The following is an 18,778-nucleotide window of genomic DNA, read 5'->3' on the forward strand; positions in this document are numbered from 1 at the left end:
TCGCTCTTAAGCCTATCAATCTGCCTGCATACCTCTTCTAGACTGACCGTCAACCCTGTCAGTTTCCCATCTTCGTTTCCAGCATATAGCCTGTAAATTCAGATGCAAAAAAATGTGTTCAGTTTGTCGGTGATTGCTTTGTCCTCCTTTAGCACTCCCTTTATTCCATGGTCATCCAACGGTCCCACTGCTTCCTTCGCAGGTCGTTTCCCCTTAATATACTGAAAGAACGGCTTGAAGTTATTCGCTTCCTTGGCTATTTTTTCCTCATAGTCTCTTTTGGCCCCTTTTACTGCCTTATGGCACCTGTGTTGATGTTGTTTGTGCTTATTTCAGTTTTCGTTCGTTCTTGACCTTTTCAATGGTTGAAAGGAGTTTTGAAAGGATGAACATATCAAGTGGCAAGAGATACCAAATTGTCTGAAATATGGAAGGCTAGATGTGGCTAGGGTTCACCTTTGTCACATTCTTTATTTAATATACAGTATATATGAGTGAAATAGATAAATCTTTTCCACATTTAGGTTACACAATATATACTTATGCAGAGAACATATTTTTACTCTGTCCACTTATGGAAGCAACTGCAAATGTTTCTGAATATATTAGTCAAGTTTTAGGTAAAGCTAGTGACTGGGCTAGGAAAAATATTTTTTTAATTGAATATGGCTAAGACAATTCTGGAAACTGCTGTATACTATACCCTTTGTGCAGCTAATCATCAATGGCTGTCTATCATCAGCTTTTGAACTACAACGGGGTACAAGATACAATTGTCCACTTTTGACCCTGTCCTTCCTCCTTTTACTGGAGCTATCATATTAGATCTGATAGTACCATACAGAGTCTTAGGGTGGGATCCCAGGAAAGTAGAATTAGTATGTTTGCTGATGACATGCTCGATTTTGTTAACCAGAAAGATATTAACTATGACAAATGGAGGCCTTGCCTCTCAATGTGACACCATCAGATGCTTATATCTTCATTCAACTATAGGCTATATCACTTACTAAACATGTGCTGTTCAATAAAGCCAAATATATTTTAATACTGTTTGCTACAATTATGTGATATTACTACAATAAACGACAGTGTATATATACTTCAACATAACTCTATCATAACTATTTGCAGATTCCTCAAATGTGCCTCCAGCAACCAATAACTATTTTCAACAGCTAGACAACAGTTTAATGGCACATACGGCATCATCAGATCTGCTTGTGAAAGTGCTTTGTGCTCACAGTGATATTATGACAATAAACTTATCTCATTAAATATCTTTAAAATCTGCATTGGGAAGGGACCCATTTGACATGTTTCGCCACCTAGCTTTTGCAAGAATAATCCCCCCTACAATCTCATAGCATACCATCCCGACTTTTCCAAGCTGAAGAGCCCTAACTTCTTTATTCTTTCTTTCCTCATACGAGAGGAGCTCCATTCCCTTTATCATCTTGGTCACTCTTCTTTGAACCTTTTCTAGTTTCATGATATCTTTTTTGAGATAAGGCAGCCAGTATTGAATATAATACTTGCCTTTTTACCTTTTGTTCCTGTTTGTCTTTGTTTTTAAAAGTCTTCGAAAGTTATTGTTACAGTTTGGTGACGCAATGTCAGCTTAGGCTTGTATTTTAGCTAAAGTATGTTTTTATGAATTTGTACAACGCCTAGAAGGCTGATTGGGCGGTATAAGAAATTTTAAATAAACTTGAAACTTGATACTCAAGGTGAAGTCACACAATGGAGCGATACAGAAGCGTTCTAATATTCTTAGTTTTGTTAACCATCCCTTTTTAAATAATTGCTAGCATCTTGTTTGCTTTTTTGGCTGCCACCACATTTTGGATGGAAGGCTTCAGCATATTGTCTACAATGACACCCAGATCTTTTTCTTGGGCGCTGACACTAACATCTAACAACTATGATTTGGCTTATTCTTCCCAATGTTCATCACTTTGCATTTGTCCACATTAAATTTCATCTGCAATTTGGATACCCAGTCTTCCAATTTCCTAAGGTCTGCCTACAATTTTTCATCATCTGAATGCGTTTAACCAACTTTGAACAGTCATCTGCAAATTTAATCATCTCACTAGTTCCAATTCACAGATCATTTATAAATAAGTTAAATAGCACCAGTCCCAGCACAGAGCCCTGCGGCACTCCCCTATTTACTCTCTTCCATTGAGAAAAATGTCCATTTACCCTCTGTTTTCTATCCAATAACCAGTTCATAATCCACATTGTCTCCTATCCCATGACTCTTTAATTTTCTCAGGAGCCTCTCATGAGGAACCTTGTCAAAAGCTTTCTGAAAATCTAGATACACTACATCAACTGGCTCATCTTTATCCATATGTTTATTCACACCTTCAAAGAAGTAAAGCAAATTGGTAAGGTAAGCTCTCCCTTGGCTGAACCCATGCTAACTCTCTCTTATTTTCTCATGTTTTATCTTGTTGATATCTGTATGGTCTACTGAATACTTGCACCAATGGTGGGGCAGATAGAAACATAAATCGGAAGGAAGTGGGGGCTTTCCTAAATTGACAAGAGAGGGGAGAGGTGGGCTTAAAAGAAAGAAGTAGTTGCCGCTCCCTATATTAATGATTTTATCTGACCAAAAGACATTACTTAAACTGAAACCTATTCTCCTTGAAGGTGAGATCAGATAAACGTGCAGGCCTGAGACATAAATAGTTAGGAAAAATATATGTGCTAGCAATGCCCTTAAACTTGTGACTGCACAGATGTGCCCTATAGATGAAGCTGTTCCATAGATCTTAATGTACCCAATCTCATAACTAATATTTAAAGCATGGCTTGTCATTCTAACTCTCAGCTCAGCATATGCGACTTCTTGTGCACCACAATATAAAATATGAAAACAGAGGATAGGCACAAGAGTGTGAAAAAATCAGGGATGGTCTGCACCACTCATCTGTGGCTCTATTTCTTGTCAGCCACCACCAGGTCTAGTTTTAAGCATAGTAAAACTACACAAATATTTCATTTTATAAATTGGGATTTATATATATTTCATTTTTATAAATTGGGATTTATTAACTGCCTGTGTGAAGTCCAAGGGTAAGTAAATATAAGGGATAATATTCAGCTTGTGACAGGTGTTTTTAAATGCTGGCCACTGCCAGCTGAATTGTGCCTAGATCAGTGGTGTAGTAAGTGTGTAGGGGGGGATGGTCCCTCCAAACATTTTGTCTGCACGGTGCTCTCTTCATTGGGTCAAAAGCAGCTGGAAACGATTCTTACACGCTACCTGCCACTAATGCATAAGCCTCAGAAAAGCCTCATTCCCCCCCCCCCCCGGCAATTTCCTGTTTTTCCGTGGCACAGGAGAGGCTTCTGAGTTTGCGGCAGGCAGCATGTGAGAATTGCTGCTGCCTGCCATTGACTCATTGAAAAGCAAGGAGAGTTGTACAGATACTGGGCATGGGGTGAAAGGGGCTGGGGAGAAAGGGGGCGGAGTCTGGTGCGGACAAAAAAGCATTCCACAAAGTGATGCACATTTGAAAGAATAACCCAAATCACAGTTACTGGATGCTAGGATCCACCTTTGGCGGTTAGTGCCTAAGAAACGGATCTGCGTGTCGTAGACAATACGATGAAACCTTCCTCCCAATGTGCGGCGATGGCCAAAAAAGCAAACATGATGCTAGGAATTATTAAAAAAAGGGATGGTTAACAAGACTAAGAATGTTATAATGTCTCTGTATTGCTCCTTGATGCGACTTCACCTGGAACATTGCATTCGACTCTGGTGTTCTTATCTTAAGAAAGATATAGCTGCACTAGTAAAGGTTCAAAGAAGAGCGACCAAGATGATTAAGGGGATGGAACTCCTCTCTTATGAGGAAAGACTAAAAAGGTTAGGTAGTCTTCAGCTTGGAAAAGAGACGGCTGAGGCGAGATTTGATTGAAGCCTACAAAATCCTGAGTGGCCTAGATCGATTTTTCACTCCGTCAAAAATTACAAAGACTAGGGGGCCACTCGATTAAGTTATAGGGAAATACTTTTAAAACCAATAGGAGGAAATATTTCTTCACTCAGAGAATAGTTAAGCTCTGGAATGCATTGCCATAGATTGTGGTAAGAGTGTATAGCATAGCTGGTTTTAAGAAAGGTTTGGATAATTTCCTGGAGGAAAAGTCCCTAGACTGTTATTGAGAAAGACATGGAGGAAGCAACTGTTTGCCCTGAATTAGAAGCATGGAATGTTGCTACTGTTTGTGTTGTTGCCAGGTACTAGTGACCTAGATTGGCCACAGTGAGAACGGGCTAAAGGGCTTGATGGACAATTGGTCTGATTCAGTAAGGCTATTCTTTATGTTTTCATGTTCTATGGTACATCAGCTGTCTACTGGGAGTTATCTGAATCCCATCATTGAATATCCAAGCAGTCAGTGGTCTGCTAGGAGTTGTGCAGATACTATCATTGAATATCCGGGCAGTCAGCAATCTCCTGATAATACCTGGTAATTAATTTAGGCCAGCCCTTTTGGTGTCCTAAGATACACAAATAGTTATCTGGGTACCACCACTGAATATCGACAGTGCTCGGTTAACTTCCTGCTATGCTTTGACACCACTCCCAGACCACTCAGGGACTAAACAGATAGGGGCTCATAATCAAAACTTAAACATGTCTAAAAACCCACCCAAGTTGGCACTTGGACGACTTAAAAAAAGGTCGTCTAAGTGCCGATAAACTAATTTTCTGGACGTGTTGCGGGACTTTTTAGGCCTCTGAATCCTGCTGTGCTCCTAGAGCTAAAAGGGGCACATCTGGAGGAGTGGTTAGGGCAGTATGTATACAGGATGGGGGCCGACCTAGACTTAGTCATCCTGCAGGGATAATCAAATGTTTTACTAAACATCTTGGACGAAACTTATACGTTATGAGTTAGATGATGCAAAAACAGGTATAAGTGCCAAAAGGTATCCAAAGTGACCAGATAACCACTGCAGAGACAAAGTAAAGACCCTCACACACTCCCCCAGTGTTCACCGACCCCCCTCACACCCACAAAGATCGGAATAAAAAAGTACCTGTCTCCAGAACATCAGCACCTGGTATAGGAAAGCCTAGTAGACCTGCACACAAGTGTCTTAAATAGCCTGGGGAGTGGGCTAGAGAACCATAGAGAGGAGAAGCCAGGCCCATAAGCCACTCTAACCACTACATATATGGTGGAACATGTGCATTCATCCAAACCCCCCAAAATCCTGCTCTACTGCCATAAAGGTGCCACTTGCAGCCTTAAGGGCTATTTGGGTTGTATACATGTGGGTATAGTGGGTTTGAGGGGTGTTTTCAGGGGCTCACCATAACCTGGCACCCTTTTTGTGAAGTTCACAGCAGTGCTTTCTAAGGTGTCTCACTTCTAGGCTGCCATGTCTGGGTGGCCAGTCCATTACAAGATTGGCCCCTCCCACATCCAAATGGTCTTGTTCTGGGTGTTTGGGACTTAGATGAAATTTTGATGGAAAATGTGCTATAAAGATAGATGTCCTGGCGGTCTGGACAAACAATAGCCTGGACATTCAGATAGTCAATTTTTGAAAAAAAAAAATATATATATATATACATATATATATATTCTAGACCTATTTTTTGAAACTGGGTATTTTTCCACTGCAGACTTTGGGCGTCTAACACCATACATATGAATCAGACTTAGATGTTTGTTTTGATTATGTCCCTCATAGTGTTGTGGCAATCTTCCCAGATTTTCAGTCATACTACCACGTTATCTGTTGCCAAAAATCCAGGGATCACTTGATCAGTGGGAGATAAATAGGTAGGAAGAGCTTGTTCTACTCAGCAATCTCCTTCTGAATATCAGCCTCATAGTTCCTACATTTTCAATGTTGGATACTCTCAACCACCAAATCAGGAGTGTCTCACAAACACTATAGTTGGAGGCCATTGATATATGGTCTCACTCCTAACAGTCACAAAAGATAAGAGCTGCAATATTGCCTTCAGTTTTTCAGTAAGTTGACATACTATATGGAAATCCACACACATGGAACTCTGACCTGTTTTGAAGATCTCATAGCGTAGTGAGAAGCCGGCACCTTGTCGAGCATAGTCTGAGATAAACTTGATGTAGATGGAGGAGCCTGAGGAAATGATGGTAGGGGGAGCGATGTTCCCGCAGTGCTTCCCCAGCAGGTCTGCTGCTTCATTGTCACCATCTCGGATTTCTATAAAGTCGTATCTACCAAAAGAGTGAGATAAATTTGTAGGTGTTAACCCGGATTATGTTGAGCCTTTCATTCAGACAAGGTACTGATGTTATTCAATTTAATACTATAGAAACAGATATGGAATGTGAAGAACACTGTATGTATGTATACTGTATATTACACTGTAAATAATTAGGAGTATAAAGACTGTATTGCCGGTATATGTTATATAACTAACTCAAATTAATTACCAGCTTCTTTACTTAATTTATTCAAGAAAACTATTGTTCTTATTTATATTCAAATGTGCTGTGTATATTCTGTTCTCTTAGTATTAATTATTAAATATTAAAAATTATTTCTTACTACTGTTAATATGTGTTTAGTCTCTCATCTTCTGCATAGGAACCACAGCGAGATCATTCCGGGACCATCATCGAACTTATAGGTCCCTTATTGTATGTTATATCTGATCTCAGGATGTTAAACATCCAGCCTGTGCTTGTATATTTTTCAATTACGTTTTTCTACTTATAAATAAAGCACTTATCTTCTCCAGCGTGGGTGGATGAATGAATCTCGTGGCTCCGCAGGCTTTCTTTTCCAATGTGATCATATAAATATGTGCAAATGTGCTGACTAGTAAGTAAGTAAGAAATAATTTTAACATTTAATAATTAACACTAAGAGTAGAGAATATACACAGCACATTTGAATATAAATAAGTAAGAACAATGGTTTTCTTGAATAAATGAAGTAAAGAAGCTGGTAATTAATTTGAGTTAATATATTACAGCCATATATTTAATGCCAGGCCATGTCCGGCCTGCAGCACTGAATATCCAGGTCAGTGAGGGTAACCTGGAAGTTAATTGGGCAATGGCAGATATTCATACCAGTGCCTGGTTAGCTTGGCAGATAAATTTAGGTCAGCTTTTTTGCTTATTATATGTGTATAGTTATCTTGTCAACAAATTGAATATCAGCACTGATGGCTAAGTGCTGACTCCATCCAAGCTCAGCCCATAGACAGCTCCTGTACTAACTAGACAGTGCAGTGGAAATCAGAACACTGCCTGGTTAAGTACCATATCAGCAGCTGGCCCACTCGATATGGTTAAAGCAGGCAGGAGCCTCTCCTGAACACTTAAGCAACAGTGAATATTGGTCTTTAAATGTGTGGCACAGTGGTTAAAGCTATAGCCTCAGCACCCTGAGATTGTGGGTTCAAACCCACATTGCTCCTTGTGACCCTGGGCAAGTCACTTAATCCCCCCTATTGCTCCAGGCAGACAAGGAAAAATGCTTGAGTACCTGAATAAATTTATGTAAACCATTCAGAACTCCCCTGGGAGAATGGTATAGAAAATTGAATAAATAAATCAACATTGGGCCTACTCTTTTTTTAACAATTTTCTAAAATTATCCAATTCTTTTATATCGAGAGCAACAAGTGAAGAGGTAGCTGATACACAGGCCTGCCTCAGAACAGATGTAAATGTTGATGGGAAAATATTTCAAAATGTCCATTGCAAAATGGGAAATACATGTCTTTTTTTTTTTTTTAGACTGCTCAGAATAGACCACCTTTGAATCTTGTGTCCCATGACAATTCTACATCTAGAAATAGCCACATTTTATAAGTGGCATTTACAAGCATATGCAATCTACACATGTAAATGCTGCTATTAGAATTGCCATGCAGGGCTTCTACCGTGACCTCAATAGTGTTTTTCTTCAAAATGCCTTAACCATAAATTATTTGAATAACAGTAATGGGGGGGGGGGGGAGAATTGTGCTAGTGACAGAGATTAAGGATGTACGGCCCTCAGAAAACAGTCTGCTACTGCTACTACTTATCATTTCGATAGTGCTATTAGACATAGGCAGCACTGTACACAAGAGACAGCCCCTTAATGACAGAGCTTACAATCTATTCAAGACAAACAGAACAAATAAGATATTAGGGAGTTTCATTTATTATGGGAATGATTAAAACAACAGTTCTTCCTCTACATTCCACTTTATACTTATACAGCATACTTCTTAGGTCCTACCAGTTGTTTAGGCGAGATGCTCCATTTCACCTCACCTTACTCAGAAAACAGCTGGAACGTTGTTTTCTCAAGTGTTCCCCCTCCTCTAATGACATCTGTTTGTTTACATAAACCTGAAGAACAACATCTTGGAAATCTCTTCATCAGTTGGAGTTAGTGAAGAGTAGGATGGTAAGGAGAAAGTTTATGCTCTGCTGAAACCATTACAAGAGGTTGTGTGTAGGAACTGAGAACAAGGCAGCTCAGGTCCCGTGAAGAAGAGACAAAAGTGACTGTGTGTTCTGCAAGACTGCCATCAACAAGCGATTGTTTGCAAGATCCCAGCTCACAACACATGTCACCAGTGAGAGCAAAGATAGGGGGATGGATTTCACATTCCTTTCCTGAAGCCCATCGGAAGGGTCTCCAAGCTCATGCCTCAAGCTAAATGTGAAATGAAGGAAAAAAAACAATGGGACTGAATTCTGAGACCTGAGCAAAGTGTTTTAATGGTAAAAAAAAGTTCATGGAAAATCTGTCAGCTTTATATTATTTCAGTCCAGTTCTTCTAACAATATCATTCTTTTGGACTTTTAATTTATCAAACTGTACACCAAAAGAGTGATCACAGAAAAGAAAAAAAACCAAATTGTACATACTGTAGTAACAAAGTATAAACAAACAAGAAGGACATGTTTGACCACAAATATATAGGGTCAAGCTAAAAACCTAACAAAAGAAATCTAGAAAGCTCATTCTGACTAAACAACCTGCAGTCCACCCTTCTCTCTCCTCTGCCACTGCTGCTAAGCAACATCACCACTTTTCTATTTACAATTAGCCTGAAAACATATAATCTATATATATAAAATCGGAGGTATGTATGTGTGTGTGTATGTGCCGCGATCACACAAAAACGGCTTGACCGATTTGAACGAAACTTGGTATGCAGATCCCTCACTACCTGGGATGATATGTTCTGGGGGTCTCGCTGCCTACCTCCACACGTGGGCGGAGCTACAAACTGAAAATCAGATTTCACCCATTCATGTCAATGGCAAAAATGTAAAAAGCTGCCAACGCAAAAACGGCTTGCCCGATTTGAACGAAACTTGGTATGCAGATCCCTCACTACCTGGGGTGATATGTTCTGGGGGTCTCGTGGCCCACCTGCACACGTGGGCGGAGCTACAAACAGCAGCGGGGAAATCTGATTTCACCCATTCATGTCAATGGAAAAATTGTAAAAAGCTGCCAACGCAAAAACGGCTTGCCCGATTTGAACAAAACTTGCAACACATCTTCCTTTTCAGTTTAAGAGCTTGCAAATTCCAGTGAGACTTGCATTCTCTATCACAATCAACAAATCACAGGGACATACTATTACATACTGTGGAGTGGATTTAAGATCCCCCTGTTTTTCCCATGGTCAACTCTATGTTGCTTGCTCAAGGGTGGGTTCACCCAAGAATTTATATGTTCTTGCTCCTGGAGTTGAAACTAAAAATGTTGTTTATAATCAAGTTTTGTGTTAGTTGTATTGTATTCATTTTGTCAAATATTTCACATTATAATTTGAACATTGTACTTTTTATAAAGCTGTAAAAAAATAATTTCATTCACCTCTATAAAGTATCTTTATTTGAATCCATTTACAGTGTTATTGCTATAATTAAATACCCGTGCAACGCCGGGGCATCAGCTAGTGTAATATATAAGGTTGCTAGATTAACACACACAGCAAGAATTTGGGAGCAAAGATGAATATGTTTGTATCAAAAGCACCCAAGAAACAGTGAAAGCAGAGAACAAACAACGAAGGTGACAAGTCGGTGTTCAATTTCCTTTATTGTATAATATGACTCGAAACAATCGGCCCAAAAGGGGCCTACCTCAGGAGTCTGAGTAATGATGAACAATCATAAAGCATAATGTTTCAAAAGGTCGCCGTACCTAAAGAAGGATATGGTGATACTTGAAAGGGTTCCGAAGAGAGCGACACGTTTGATAAAAGGTATGGAAAACCTTTCATACCCTGAAAGACTGGAGAAACTGGGGCTCTTTTCCCTGGAGAAGCGGAGACTTAGAGGGGATATGATAGAGACTAACAAGTTCATGAAGGGCATAGAGAAAATGGAGAGGGACAGATTCTTCAAACTTTCGAAAACTACAAGAACGAGAGGGCATTCAGAAAAATTAAAAGGGGACAGATTCAGAACCAATGCTAGGAAGTTCTTCTTCACCCAACGGGTGGTGGACACCTGGAATGCGCTTCCAGAGGGCGTGATAGGACAGGGTGCAGTATTGGAGTTCAAGAAGGGTTTGGACAATTTTCTGAAGGAAAAGGGGATAGAAGGGAATAGATAGAGGGTTAAATACAGGTTTCTGGACCTAATGGGCCGCCGCGTGAGCGAAATGCTGGGCATGATGGACCTCTGGTCTGACCCAGCAGAGGCACTGCTTATGTTCTTATGTTCTTATGCTTCACGCAGAAATCTTTAGATATCCGATCTGGTGATCCGATCTGCGTGAAGCTTTTGAAACCTTATGCTTTATGATTGTTCATCATTACTCAGATTCCTGAGGCAGGCCCCTTTTGGGCCGAAACACGATCGTGCCGAGTCATATTATACAATAAAGGAAATTGAACACCGACTAGTCACCTTCGTTGTTTGTTCTCTGTATCAAAAGCAAACAATAAGTGGTTTTGCCTTTTCGAATGATTCCCAAAATGAAAATGTTACTTTTTGCACATCCACTGAAATTCTTTCTTCTCCTCTTGTCCAGCCATCTGAGTAATAGCTCTCAGCCAGAAACCACAGAGTGCAGTTCCCTGAGAATGACACGGGAACAAAGTCTGGCCCTTTCTCCGTAGGCTCTGTATCCTTCTGCATGGGCTCTGCCCCCATCCCTGCCCCATGGTTATCTGCGAGTACCCGTCCCTGCAGTGGCGTAGTAAGGAGGACAGGAGGGTGGACCGCCCCAGGTACCATATGGGTGGGAGCACCGGCACCTCTTCTCTTTTCCACCTTCACTCCTTCCCACCCCTCCTCTGCCACAGGCACACTTTCATTTCCCCACCCTGTACCTCTAACCCTTCACTTGTGTGAGCAGCAGCTCCAACCATGCTGCTTGCGCTGGCCTTGACTTTCCCTCTGATGTCACTTCTTGACATCAGAGGGGAGAGCTGAGGCCAGCATAGGCAGCAAGTTGGAGATGCTGCTTGGAACTGGGAAATTAAAGAGACATGGAAAAAGGGAAGGTGCTTGCGTGCATGTTGGGAAGATGGGGAAGGAAAAGGGGGCAGGGGTGCCTCCACCGCGGGTTCCTCCCACCCTCACTACGCCATTATGTCCCTATGCCATTCTATACTCCAGAACTCAATGGACATTCACTTTAAGAGTTAATGAGGGGGACAGAAATTAGCAGTTTTATAAATAAAAATTAGCAGGGAAACTGGTGCTATATAATAGGGTAAGACCTATCACGAGACTAATATTTGTTTTTGCTTTCTGATTACCTTTAACAGGATTATTTTGATATTATCTTATGTTTTTATTCTTTTTTAAATTTATTTATTCTTTATTTATATTTTAACACTTTATCAAGAAATATACTTCTTGTACAGAAATGAATAAGATATAGAATTCATATCGAAGGAAATTAAGTTAAAGAAAATAAAATTATTCACTTAATCAATATTTAAAGTCCGATATTGATGAAATCCAAGATTCTAATGAGTGAAATTCAATAAAGAAAAAAAAGAAAACACATCCTATTTAACAAAATAAGCTGTCAACTGTTAGTGATTACAGAAACAATTTCTTATTTTTCAGTTGTTGTTACAATTTCCCCCTCAAGACGTTTCATGGTTAGAAATCCTGACAGCTGAGAAGGTTCAAAGAATATATAAATACTAGACATATTTTATTTGCATGGATATCATAGAAGAAAAACTGCACCCATTGCAGTCACCCCTGGCTTTAGCAACAAAAATTGTTTTCTACATCTCTGGGTTTCTTTTGTCACACCTAGAAACACTCAAATTTTTTGACCCAGAAATTCCTTATGTCTGTTCTTGAAGAATAATTTCAATATCCAATTCTTATCAGGCAACAATACTACTGTGACCAACAAAGTAGCTGGTCTAACTAATTCTTTCAATGATGTATCCAACATAGTTGTTAAATCCATCTGTTGATCCTGATCTTGTTGTTGCTAAGGTTGTTGCCCCTCTTGATTTTTTATTGGAAGATAATAGATTTTTGAGAAAGGAGGGAAAACTTTTTCTGAAATATCAAGTATATCATGAAAATATTTTTTTAACATTTCTTTAGCTGATATTGAGGAGATTTTGGGGAAATTCAAAATTCTAAGGTTATTTGATCGACTATTATTTTCCAAAATTTCCATCTTCCTTCTCAGGTTCAAATTATCTCTAATCATAGTGGAATTAATCTGATTAACTTTCAAGAGGTCTTTTTCAATTTTTTCCACTTTTGCATTTGTTATGATATTATCTTATTTCAAAATTTTTATGTCCTCCTTTTGTTCCTGGAACTAAGGGGAGAGGGACCTTGGGGTGATAGTGTCCGAAGATCTAAAGGCGAAAAAACAGTGTGACAAGGCAGTGGCTGCTGCCAGAAGGATTCTGGGCTGTATAAAGAGAGGCGTAGTCAGTAGAAGGAAGAAGGTGTTGATGCCCCTGTACAGGTCATTGGTGAGGCCCCACTTGGAGTATTGTGTTCAGTTTTGGAGACCGTATCTGGCGAAAGACGTAAGAAGACTTGAGGCGGTCCAGAGGAGGGCGACGAAAATGATAGGAGGCTTGCGCCAGAAGACGTATGAGGAGAGACTGGAAGCCCTGAATATGTATACCCTAGAGGAAAGGAGAGACAGGGGAGATATGATTCAGACGTTCAAATACTTAAAGGGTATTAACGTAGAACAAAATCTTTTCCAGAGAAAGGAAAATGGTAAAACCAGAGGACATAATTTGAGGTTGAGGGGTGGTAGATTCAGGGGCAATGTTAGGAAATTCTATTTTACGGAGAGGGTGGTGGATGCCTGGAATGCGCTCCCGAGAGGTGGTGGAGAGTAAAACTGTGACTGAGTTCAAAGAAGCGTGGGATGAACACAGAAGATTTAGAATCAGAAAATAATATTAAATATTGAACTAAGGCCAGTTACTGGGCAGACTTGTACGGTCTGTGTCTGTGTATGGCCGTTTGGTGGAGGATGGGCAGGGGAGGGCTTCAATGGCTGGGAGGGTGTAGATGGGCTGGAGTAAGACTTAACAGAGATTTTGGCAGTTGGAACCCAAGCACAATATTGGGTAAAGCTTTGGATTCTTGCCCAGAAATAGCTAAGAAGAAAAAAAAAAAAAAATTTAAATTGAATCAGGTTGGGCAGACTGGATGGACCTTTCGGGTCTTTATCTGCCGTCATCTACTATGTTACTATGTTTGTGGTGGTAAAGTCTGACCCAAAGTCATTACTAAGTCCCATATTGATTCCAGGGTAACGTTAGTGGGTTTAGAATTTGTAAAGATACTTGCAGTCTGTGATTCTTCCTCAGCTGCCATGGGTCCCTCCTGAATGCCTTGTTCCTCTTGCTCCAGCGTTGGTTTCTCCGCAGTCAAGCTCTCATCAAGTTATGCTTTTATTCTTAATGAGGCTGATATTCAGCAGGAGTTGTCCAGGTAGGAAAAGATTCTAGCAGGATAACCCCCACTCACTGGATCTAAAATTCAGTTGAATAGCTACTTGTTTCAGTTGGTCAACCTGGTGCCACTTGTCCCTCATAGTAGAGAAGGACACAAGGACAAATTTTCCCCGTCCCCGCGGGAACTCATTTTCCCGTCCTGACCCCATGAGTTCTTTTCCTGTTCCTGCCCCATTCCTGCAAGCTCCATCCTCATGTGCACAAGCCTCAAACACTTTAAAATCATAAGTGTTCGAGGCTCGTGCGGTTAAGACAGAGCTTACCGGAATGGGGCAGGGACAGGGATAGTGACAAAACTCGCAGGACAAGGACAAATTTGTCCCCAAGTCATTCTCTAATAGAAAGTAATAGAGAGAATTCATTGGTGTGATGCTAAATCCAAACAGTCAGCTGACTCACATAAATGACGACTTTCATACCTTTTAAATACATGATTACCGGTATAACAGCCTGTCTGAAAATACAGTATTTTTAATACATATCTGCGGCTTCTTGATCTCCAGAAAACACAAATCCAAGAGAGCTAGTACGACTCTCCTTCCATCCCCCAGGAAATAAAGTGTCTTTTACAGCTGACAAAGGCTTTGATTAAAAATATGCAAATCTGTCACTAAATCTTCAATGTTACTCAATACCTTCCTGCCGAGTCCCTGCTGGCAGGACTATTGGATGTGTAGGAGGGATGTGTACCCTTAGCAGGTTCCATACATGGATGTGGCTAAAAACCTGTCCCTCCATACCGAAAGGGACCAACCTGACTTGAGAGATTTCTGCAAGCTGTTAGTCCAAACATCACGTGTCACATTTAACATTATTTATGTCTTGAAGCTGTCTCAAGATATTCATTGTTGCACCATCATTAACTGAGACAGTTCCCAGTGAGCAATGTTAAAACAGCACAACGCTGTTTCTCAGAGAACAGAGCAGCCAGTTGAAGAATCCAATAAAGATCATTTACTTTTCAGTACCCTGCTCTCCTCGGGTGCTAGAATCAGGGAATACCACAGCTTTCTTCCACACCCAACATTCTGTCACTTGTGTACAAGTGGAACCTACTCTTGATAAGTATTTACTAACAACAGAGTGGTTGATATTCAAAGCAATTTAACCAGCCACAAACAGCTCCTGGCCAGTTAAATTGCCAGCTCAGGGCTAACCTCTAATTCTCAGTGGCACTTAACTGGTTACAGGTCTCCCTCCATATTTGGGTACAGCCCCCTTGCAAATACCATAAATTCACAAATAACACAAATCTCATCTCCTTGGCACGGTACTGAAGATCTTTCTGAAACAGCAGAGCCACGCATAAAAAGCCCAGCCCCACACCCAGCAAGGTCGTACGTACCAGTGCATGTACTTGGATATAAGCGCATGTCAACTTGAGGTGTGGGAAACTCTTAGTACCGAAGCACTTTGCTTCCACCTCCTCCTTCTACCATCTGAGGTAAACAATTGATGTTCTGTTGTACTTAAGGGGGAATGTCGAGAACTTGCAGAAGGAGACATGAGTGATACTCTCTACCCGCTTTTGCAATAAAAGTTAGAGACCATTATAGGTAGTGGAGTGAATGCGGGAGCAGTTTTTGAGGAGGTTCAAATATACAGGTCTTCTGTAATCCGTAGCCTCCTATGGTACCCTATGGCTGGTTATGTGCCCAGGAAGCAGGCCAGAAGAACACTATCAGGTAAAAAGAGGGTAATTAGGACAAATAGAAATTCCCCCTTTATCAGTACATTCCGGGTTCTGGGAAACTGACCCCAGAGCTTCAGTGTATGTACTGTATACAGGTAATCAGTTGCTTAGAGAAATTCTCTGCCAGCTCCCACAAAGCTATTAACCAGTGTGAGACAAACTGATTCTCCCTACTCCAAACTGTTCCACTCCCCTTCTCTCTCCAACTGCAGTTCTCTCTCCCTCTACACCAGTGTGTTGCAAACTTTTTAAGCTGCAGCACACTAATCTCGGGGCTGCGGCTGGAGGGTACTCAGAAATGCTCGGATGTTCTCGCAATGACGTCACGTGCGTATGTGATTTGAGAGACACTGATATATTGAATAGAAACAGTTTCAGGACCTATCTTTGAGGCACAGAAGGTTAGGGCTCTTCAGCTTGGAAATGAGATGGCTGAGGGGCGATATGATTGAAGTCTACAAAATCCTGAGTGGAGTAAAATAAAAAGTCCGAGAGTCTGTCTCGACGGACGGCTCTAATGCGGAGCTGGGAGGCCGGTGGGGCCGTCCGTCGGGAAGGAATTAGTGAAGGGGGGGGGAGTTAAGGAAGGAGGAAAATTTGAAATCGGGGGGATAGAGGCCTTCCCACCGTGGGATTGGCCTCTGATAGGGCAAAAGTCGCGGCCCTAGTGGGGGGTGGGTAGTGCATATAAGGAGGACACTCGGAGGACCTTAACGGTTTCCAGTCCTCCGAGACAACTTTCCCGCCCTCCCGCCTGTTAGTACCTGGGGGTTAGTGTTTGATTCAGTTGGCGGTATCCCGAGCTACTGGCGGCTGGTCTCATCATGGGGATGAGCGGTGGGCCGGTTGGGAGCCATGCCTGGTGGTTCGGATGACCCTGGACAATGGGGCATGTGGGGACATGCCACCCCTCGGACCCTTGCTTAGATGGCAGGGTCGGGGGCCATTTACATCTGAGTCAGTAGCTCGGGATCTGGGTCACAATGGTGATACCATTGTGCTGGTTTAAGGGATAAATTGTTATTTAATGTTGTTGGTAATGCTATTTATAATATGTAAATGTTATTTAAATATGTTAATAGTCAATAAACAGGGCTGCGGCCAGGTTTCTCCACTCAGGTTTACGTGTCTTCTTGGGGGTTTGATTAAGAGTATGATGGGCAGGAAGATGTTTGCATTAAGAAAGCGGGCCGCTCCAGCTTCCGCTGTTATAGGTACAAGTAGATCGATTTTTCACTCCATCAAAAATTATAAAGACTAGGGGACTTTCAATGAAGTTATAGGGAAATACTTTTAAACCAATAGGAGGAAATATTTTTTCACTCAGAGAATAGTTAAGCTCTGGAACGTGTTGCCAGAGGTTGTGGTAAGAGCAGATAGCATAGCTGGTTTTAAGAAAGGTTTGGACAAGTTCCTGGAGGAAAAAGTCCATAGTCAGTTATTGAGAAAGACATGGGGGAAGCCACTGCTTGCCTTGGATCGGTAATATGGAATATTGCTACTCCTTAGGTTTTGGCCAGGTACTAGTGACCTGGATTGGCCACCGTGAGAACAGGGCTTGATGGACTATTGGTCTGACTCAGTAAGGCTATTTTTATGTTCTTATTATCACCGTTAACTGGTTAAATGTCACTTCTGCCTATACTCCACTCCCAGACTGCCCTGGTACTAATTGAACAGAATCACGGAAGTCACAGATAGCATTCAGCGACACTAGCCACTTAAATGCCACTGAATATTAGCAGATGGCCAGCTCGATGAGGTTCAACCAGGCAGGAGTCTCCCCTGTCCAGTTAATCCCTTTTGAGCATTATTTAATTATTATATTATTATATTATAATAATTAAATTATTATATTATTATATTATAATAATTATATATTATTATATATTATTATATTATAATATTATATTATAATTATTATATTATAATATTATATATTATAATTATTATATTATAATATTATTATATTATAATAATTAAATAATTATATTATAATATAATTATATTATATTATAATTATATTATAATATAATTATAATATATTATATTATAATAATTAAATTATATTATAATAATTATATAATAATTATTTAATTATTATGCTTACTGTTTTTGCTGGTCAACCTCTATACACAAAAGTTATTACTCCAGGGCACATACGAAAAAGTTAGCTGAAGGCAGGAACACATTTACAGCAACAAATTCATTCCTTGCTGCTGCACATTCCATCTGGAACCTTTGCTGACAAATTGAATGAATAACATTTGCTTTCCTTCCCTCTATGTCTTCCCTCTCTGTCTTCTCAGCAATTGGCTCTGAATCTTGCGATGTTTACCCTTAGTTCACATAGTCCAAGACTCTCACAGACTCCAAAGATTGTTTTAAAAAATTATTCTCTTTCCCCTTGAGGGATCAATTACTGACTCTGACACTTCAATGCCAGCCCTTACATCTCCTGATGCCAAGAGCTCAGAGACAGGAAAAAAAAAAAAAAGGGCAGGGCTCTTTTTAGAGTGGACTTCAGAGGAAAACCTGAAGGATGGCTCATTCTTTGAGCACTGTGGCTGGAAACAGAGGCTGCACTTCAGTGCAGGGGAAACTTTACAAGTCAACCAGAACAGAAGGCCGAAACCAGCTATAGGCCTTGCAGAAAATGTCTCTTCCTTTCCTTCAGTCTGTCTCATAGGACTCCACTAAAGTAATCGACTCCTCCTAAATCCCTTCTCAACATTGAGAAGCTTTTCAAGCTGCTGTGACCATGCATTGCTTTCACTAGGAGGAAGAGGAGTATCTTTTTGGTTGACCTCCTGCGGTGATTTTCAGAGGTTGCCTGGTTTTGGATTTTAATTCACTTTTCCCATTGTTGTACTTTTGAAAGTTCTAGTTACTGGTACTTCTGCTTAAGTGTATCAGGTGTAATACTAAAGTAGTTTACATCCAAAATGAGAAAAAAAGTCAAACAAAAAAACAATTATATTTAAAGACAGCATAATTTATAAGCTTCAAAAGCATATTAGAACCCCCACAAAGGCCCCTTTTCCAAAGCTGTGGTAAATCCACCGAAGTCCGTTCAATTCCTATGGGCTTCGGTGCATTTACCACAGCA

General features: G+C 40.6%; 1 protein-coding gene across 2 annotated transcripts in view; it reads right to left on the reverse strand.

The window, feature by feature from the left end:
- NRP2 (neuropilin 2) overlaps positions 1–18,778 on the reverse strand; it is a 354,082-nt gene that overhangs the window by 250,856 nt on the left and 84,448 nt on the right. For both annotated transcript variants that reach the window (XM_033944681.1, XM_033944684.1), the window contains exon 3: positions 6,065–6,246. In XM_033944681.1, the coding sequence (XP_033800572.1) occupies positions 6,065–6,246 (182 nt within the window). The remainder of the gene's footprint in view (positions 1–6,064; positions 6,247–18,778) is intronic.

This window comes from Geotrypetes seraphini, chromosome 5, assembly GCF_902459505.1.
Source record: "Geotrypetes seraphini chromosome 5, aGeoSer1.1, whole genome shotgun sequence".
Classification (NCBI taxonomy): domain Eukaryota; kingdom Metazoa; phylum Chordata; class Amphibia; order Gymnophiona; family Dermophiidae; genus Geotrypetes; species Geotrypetes seraphini.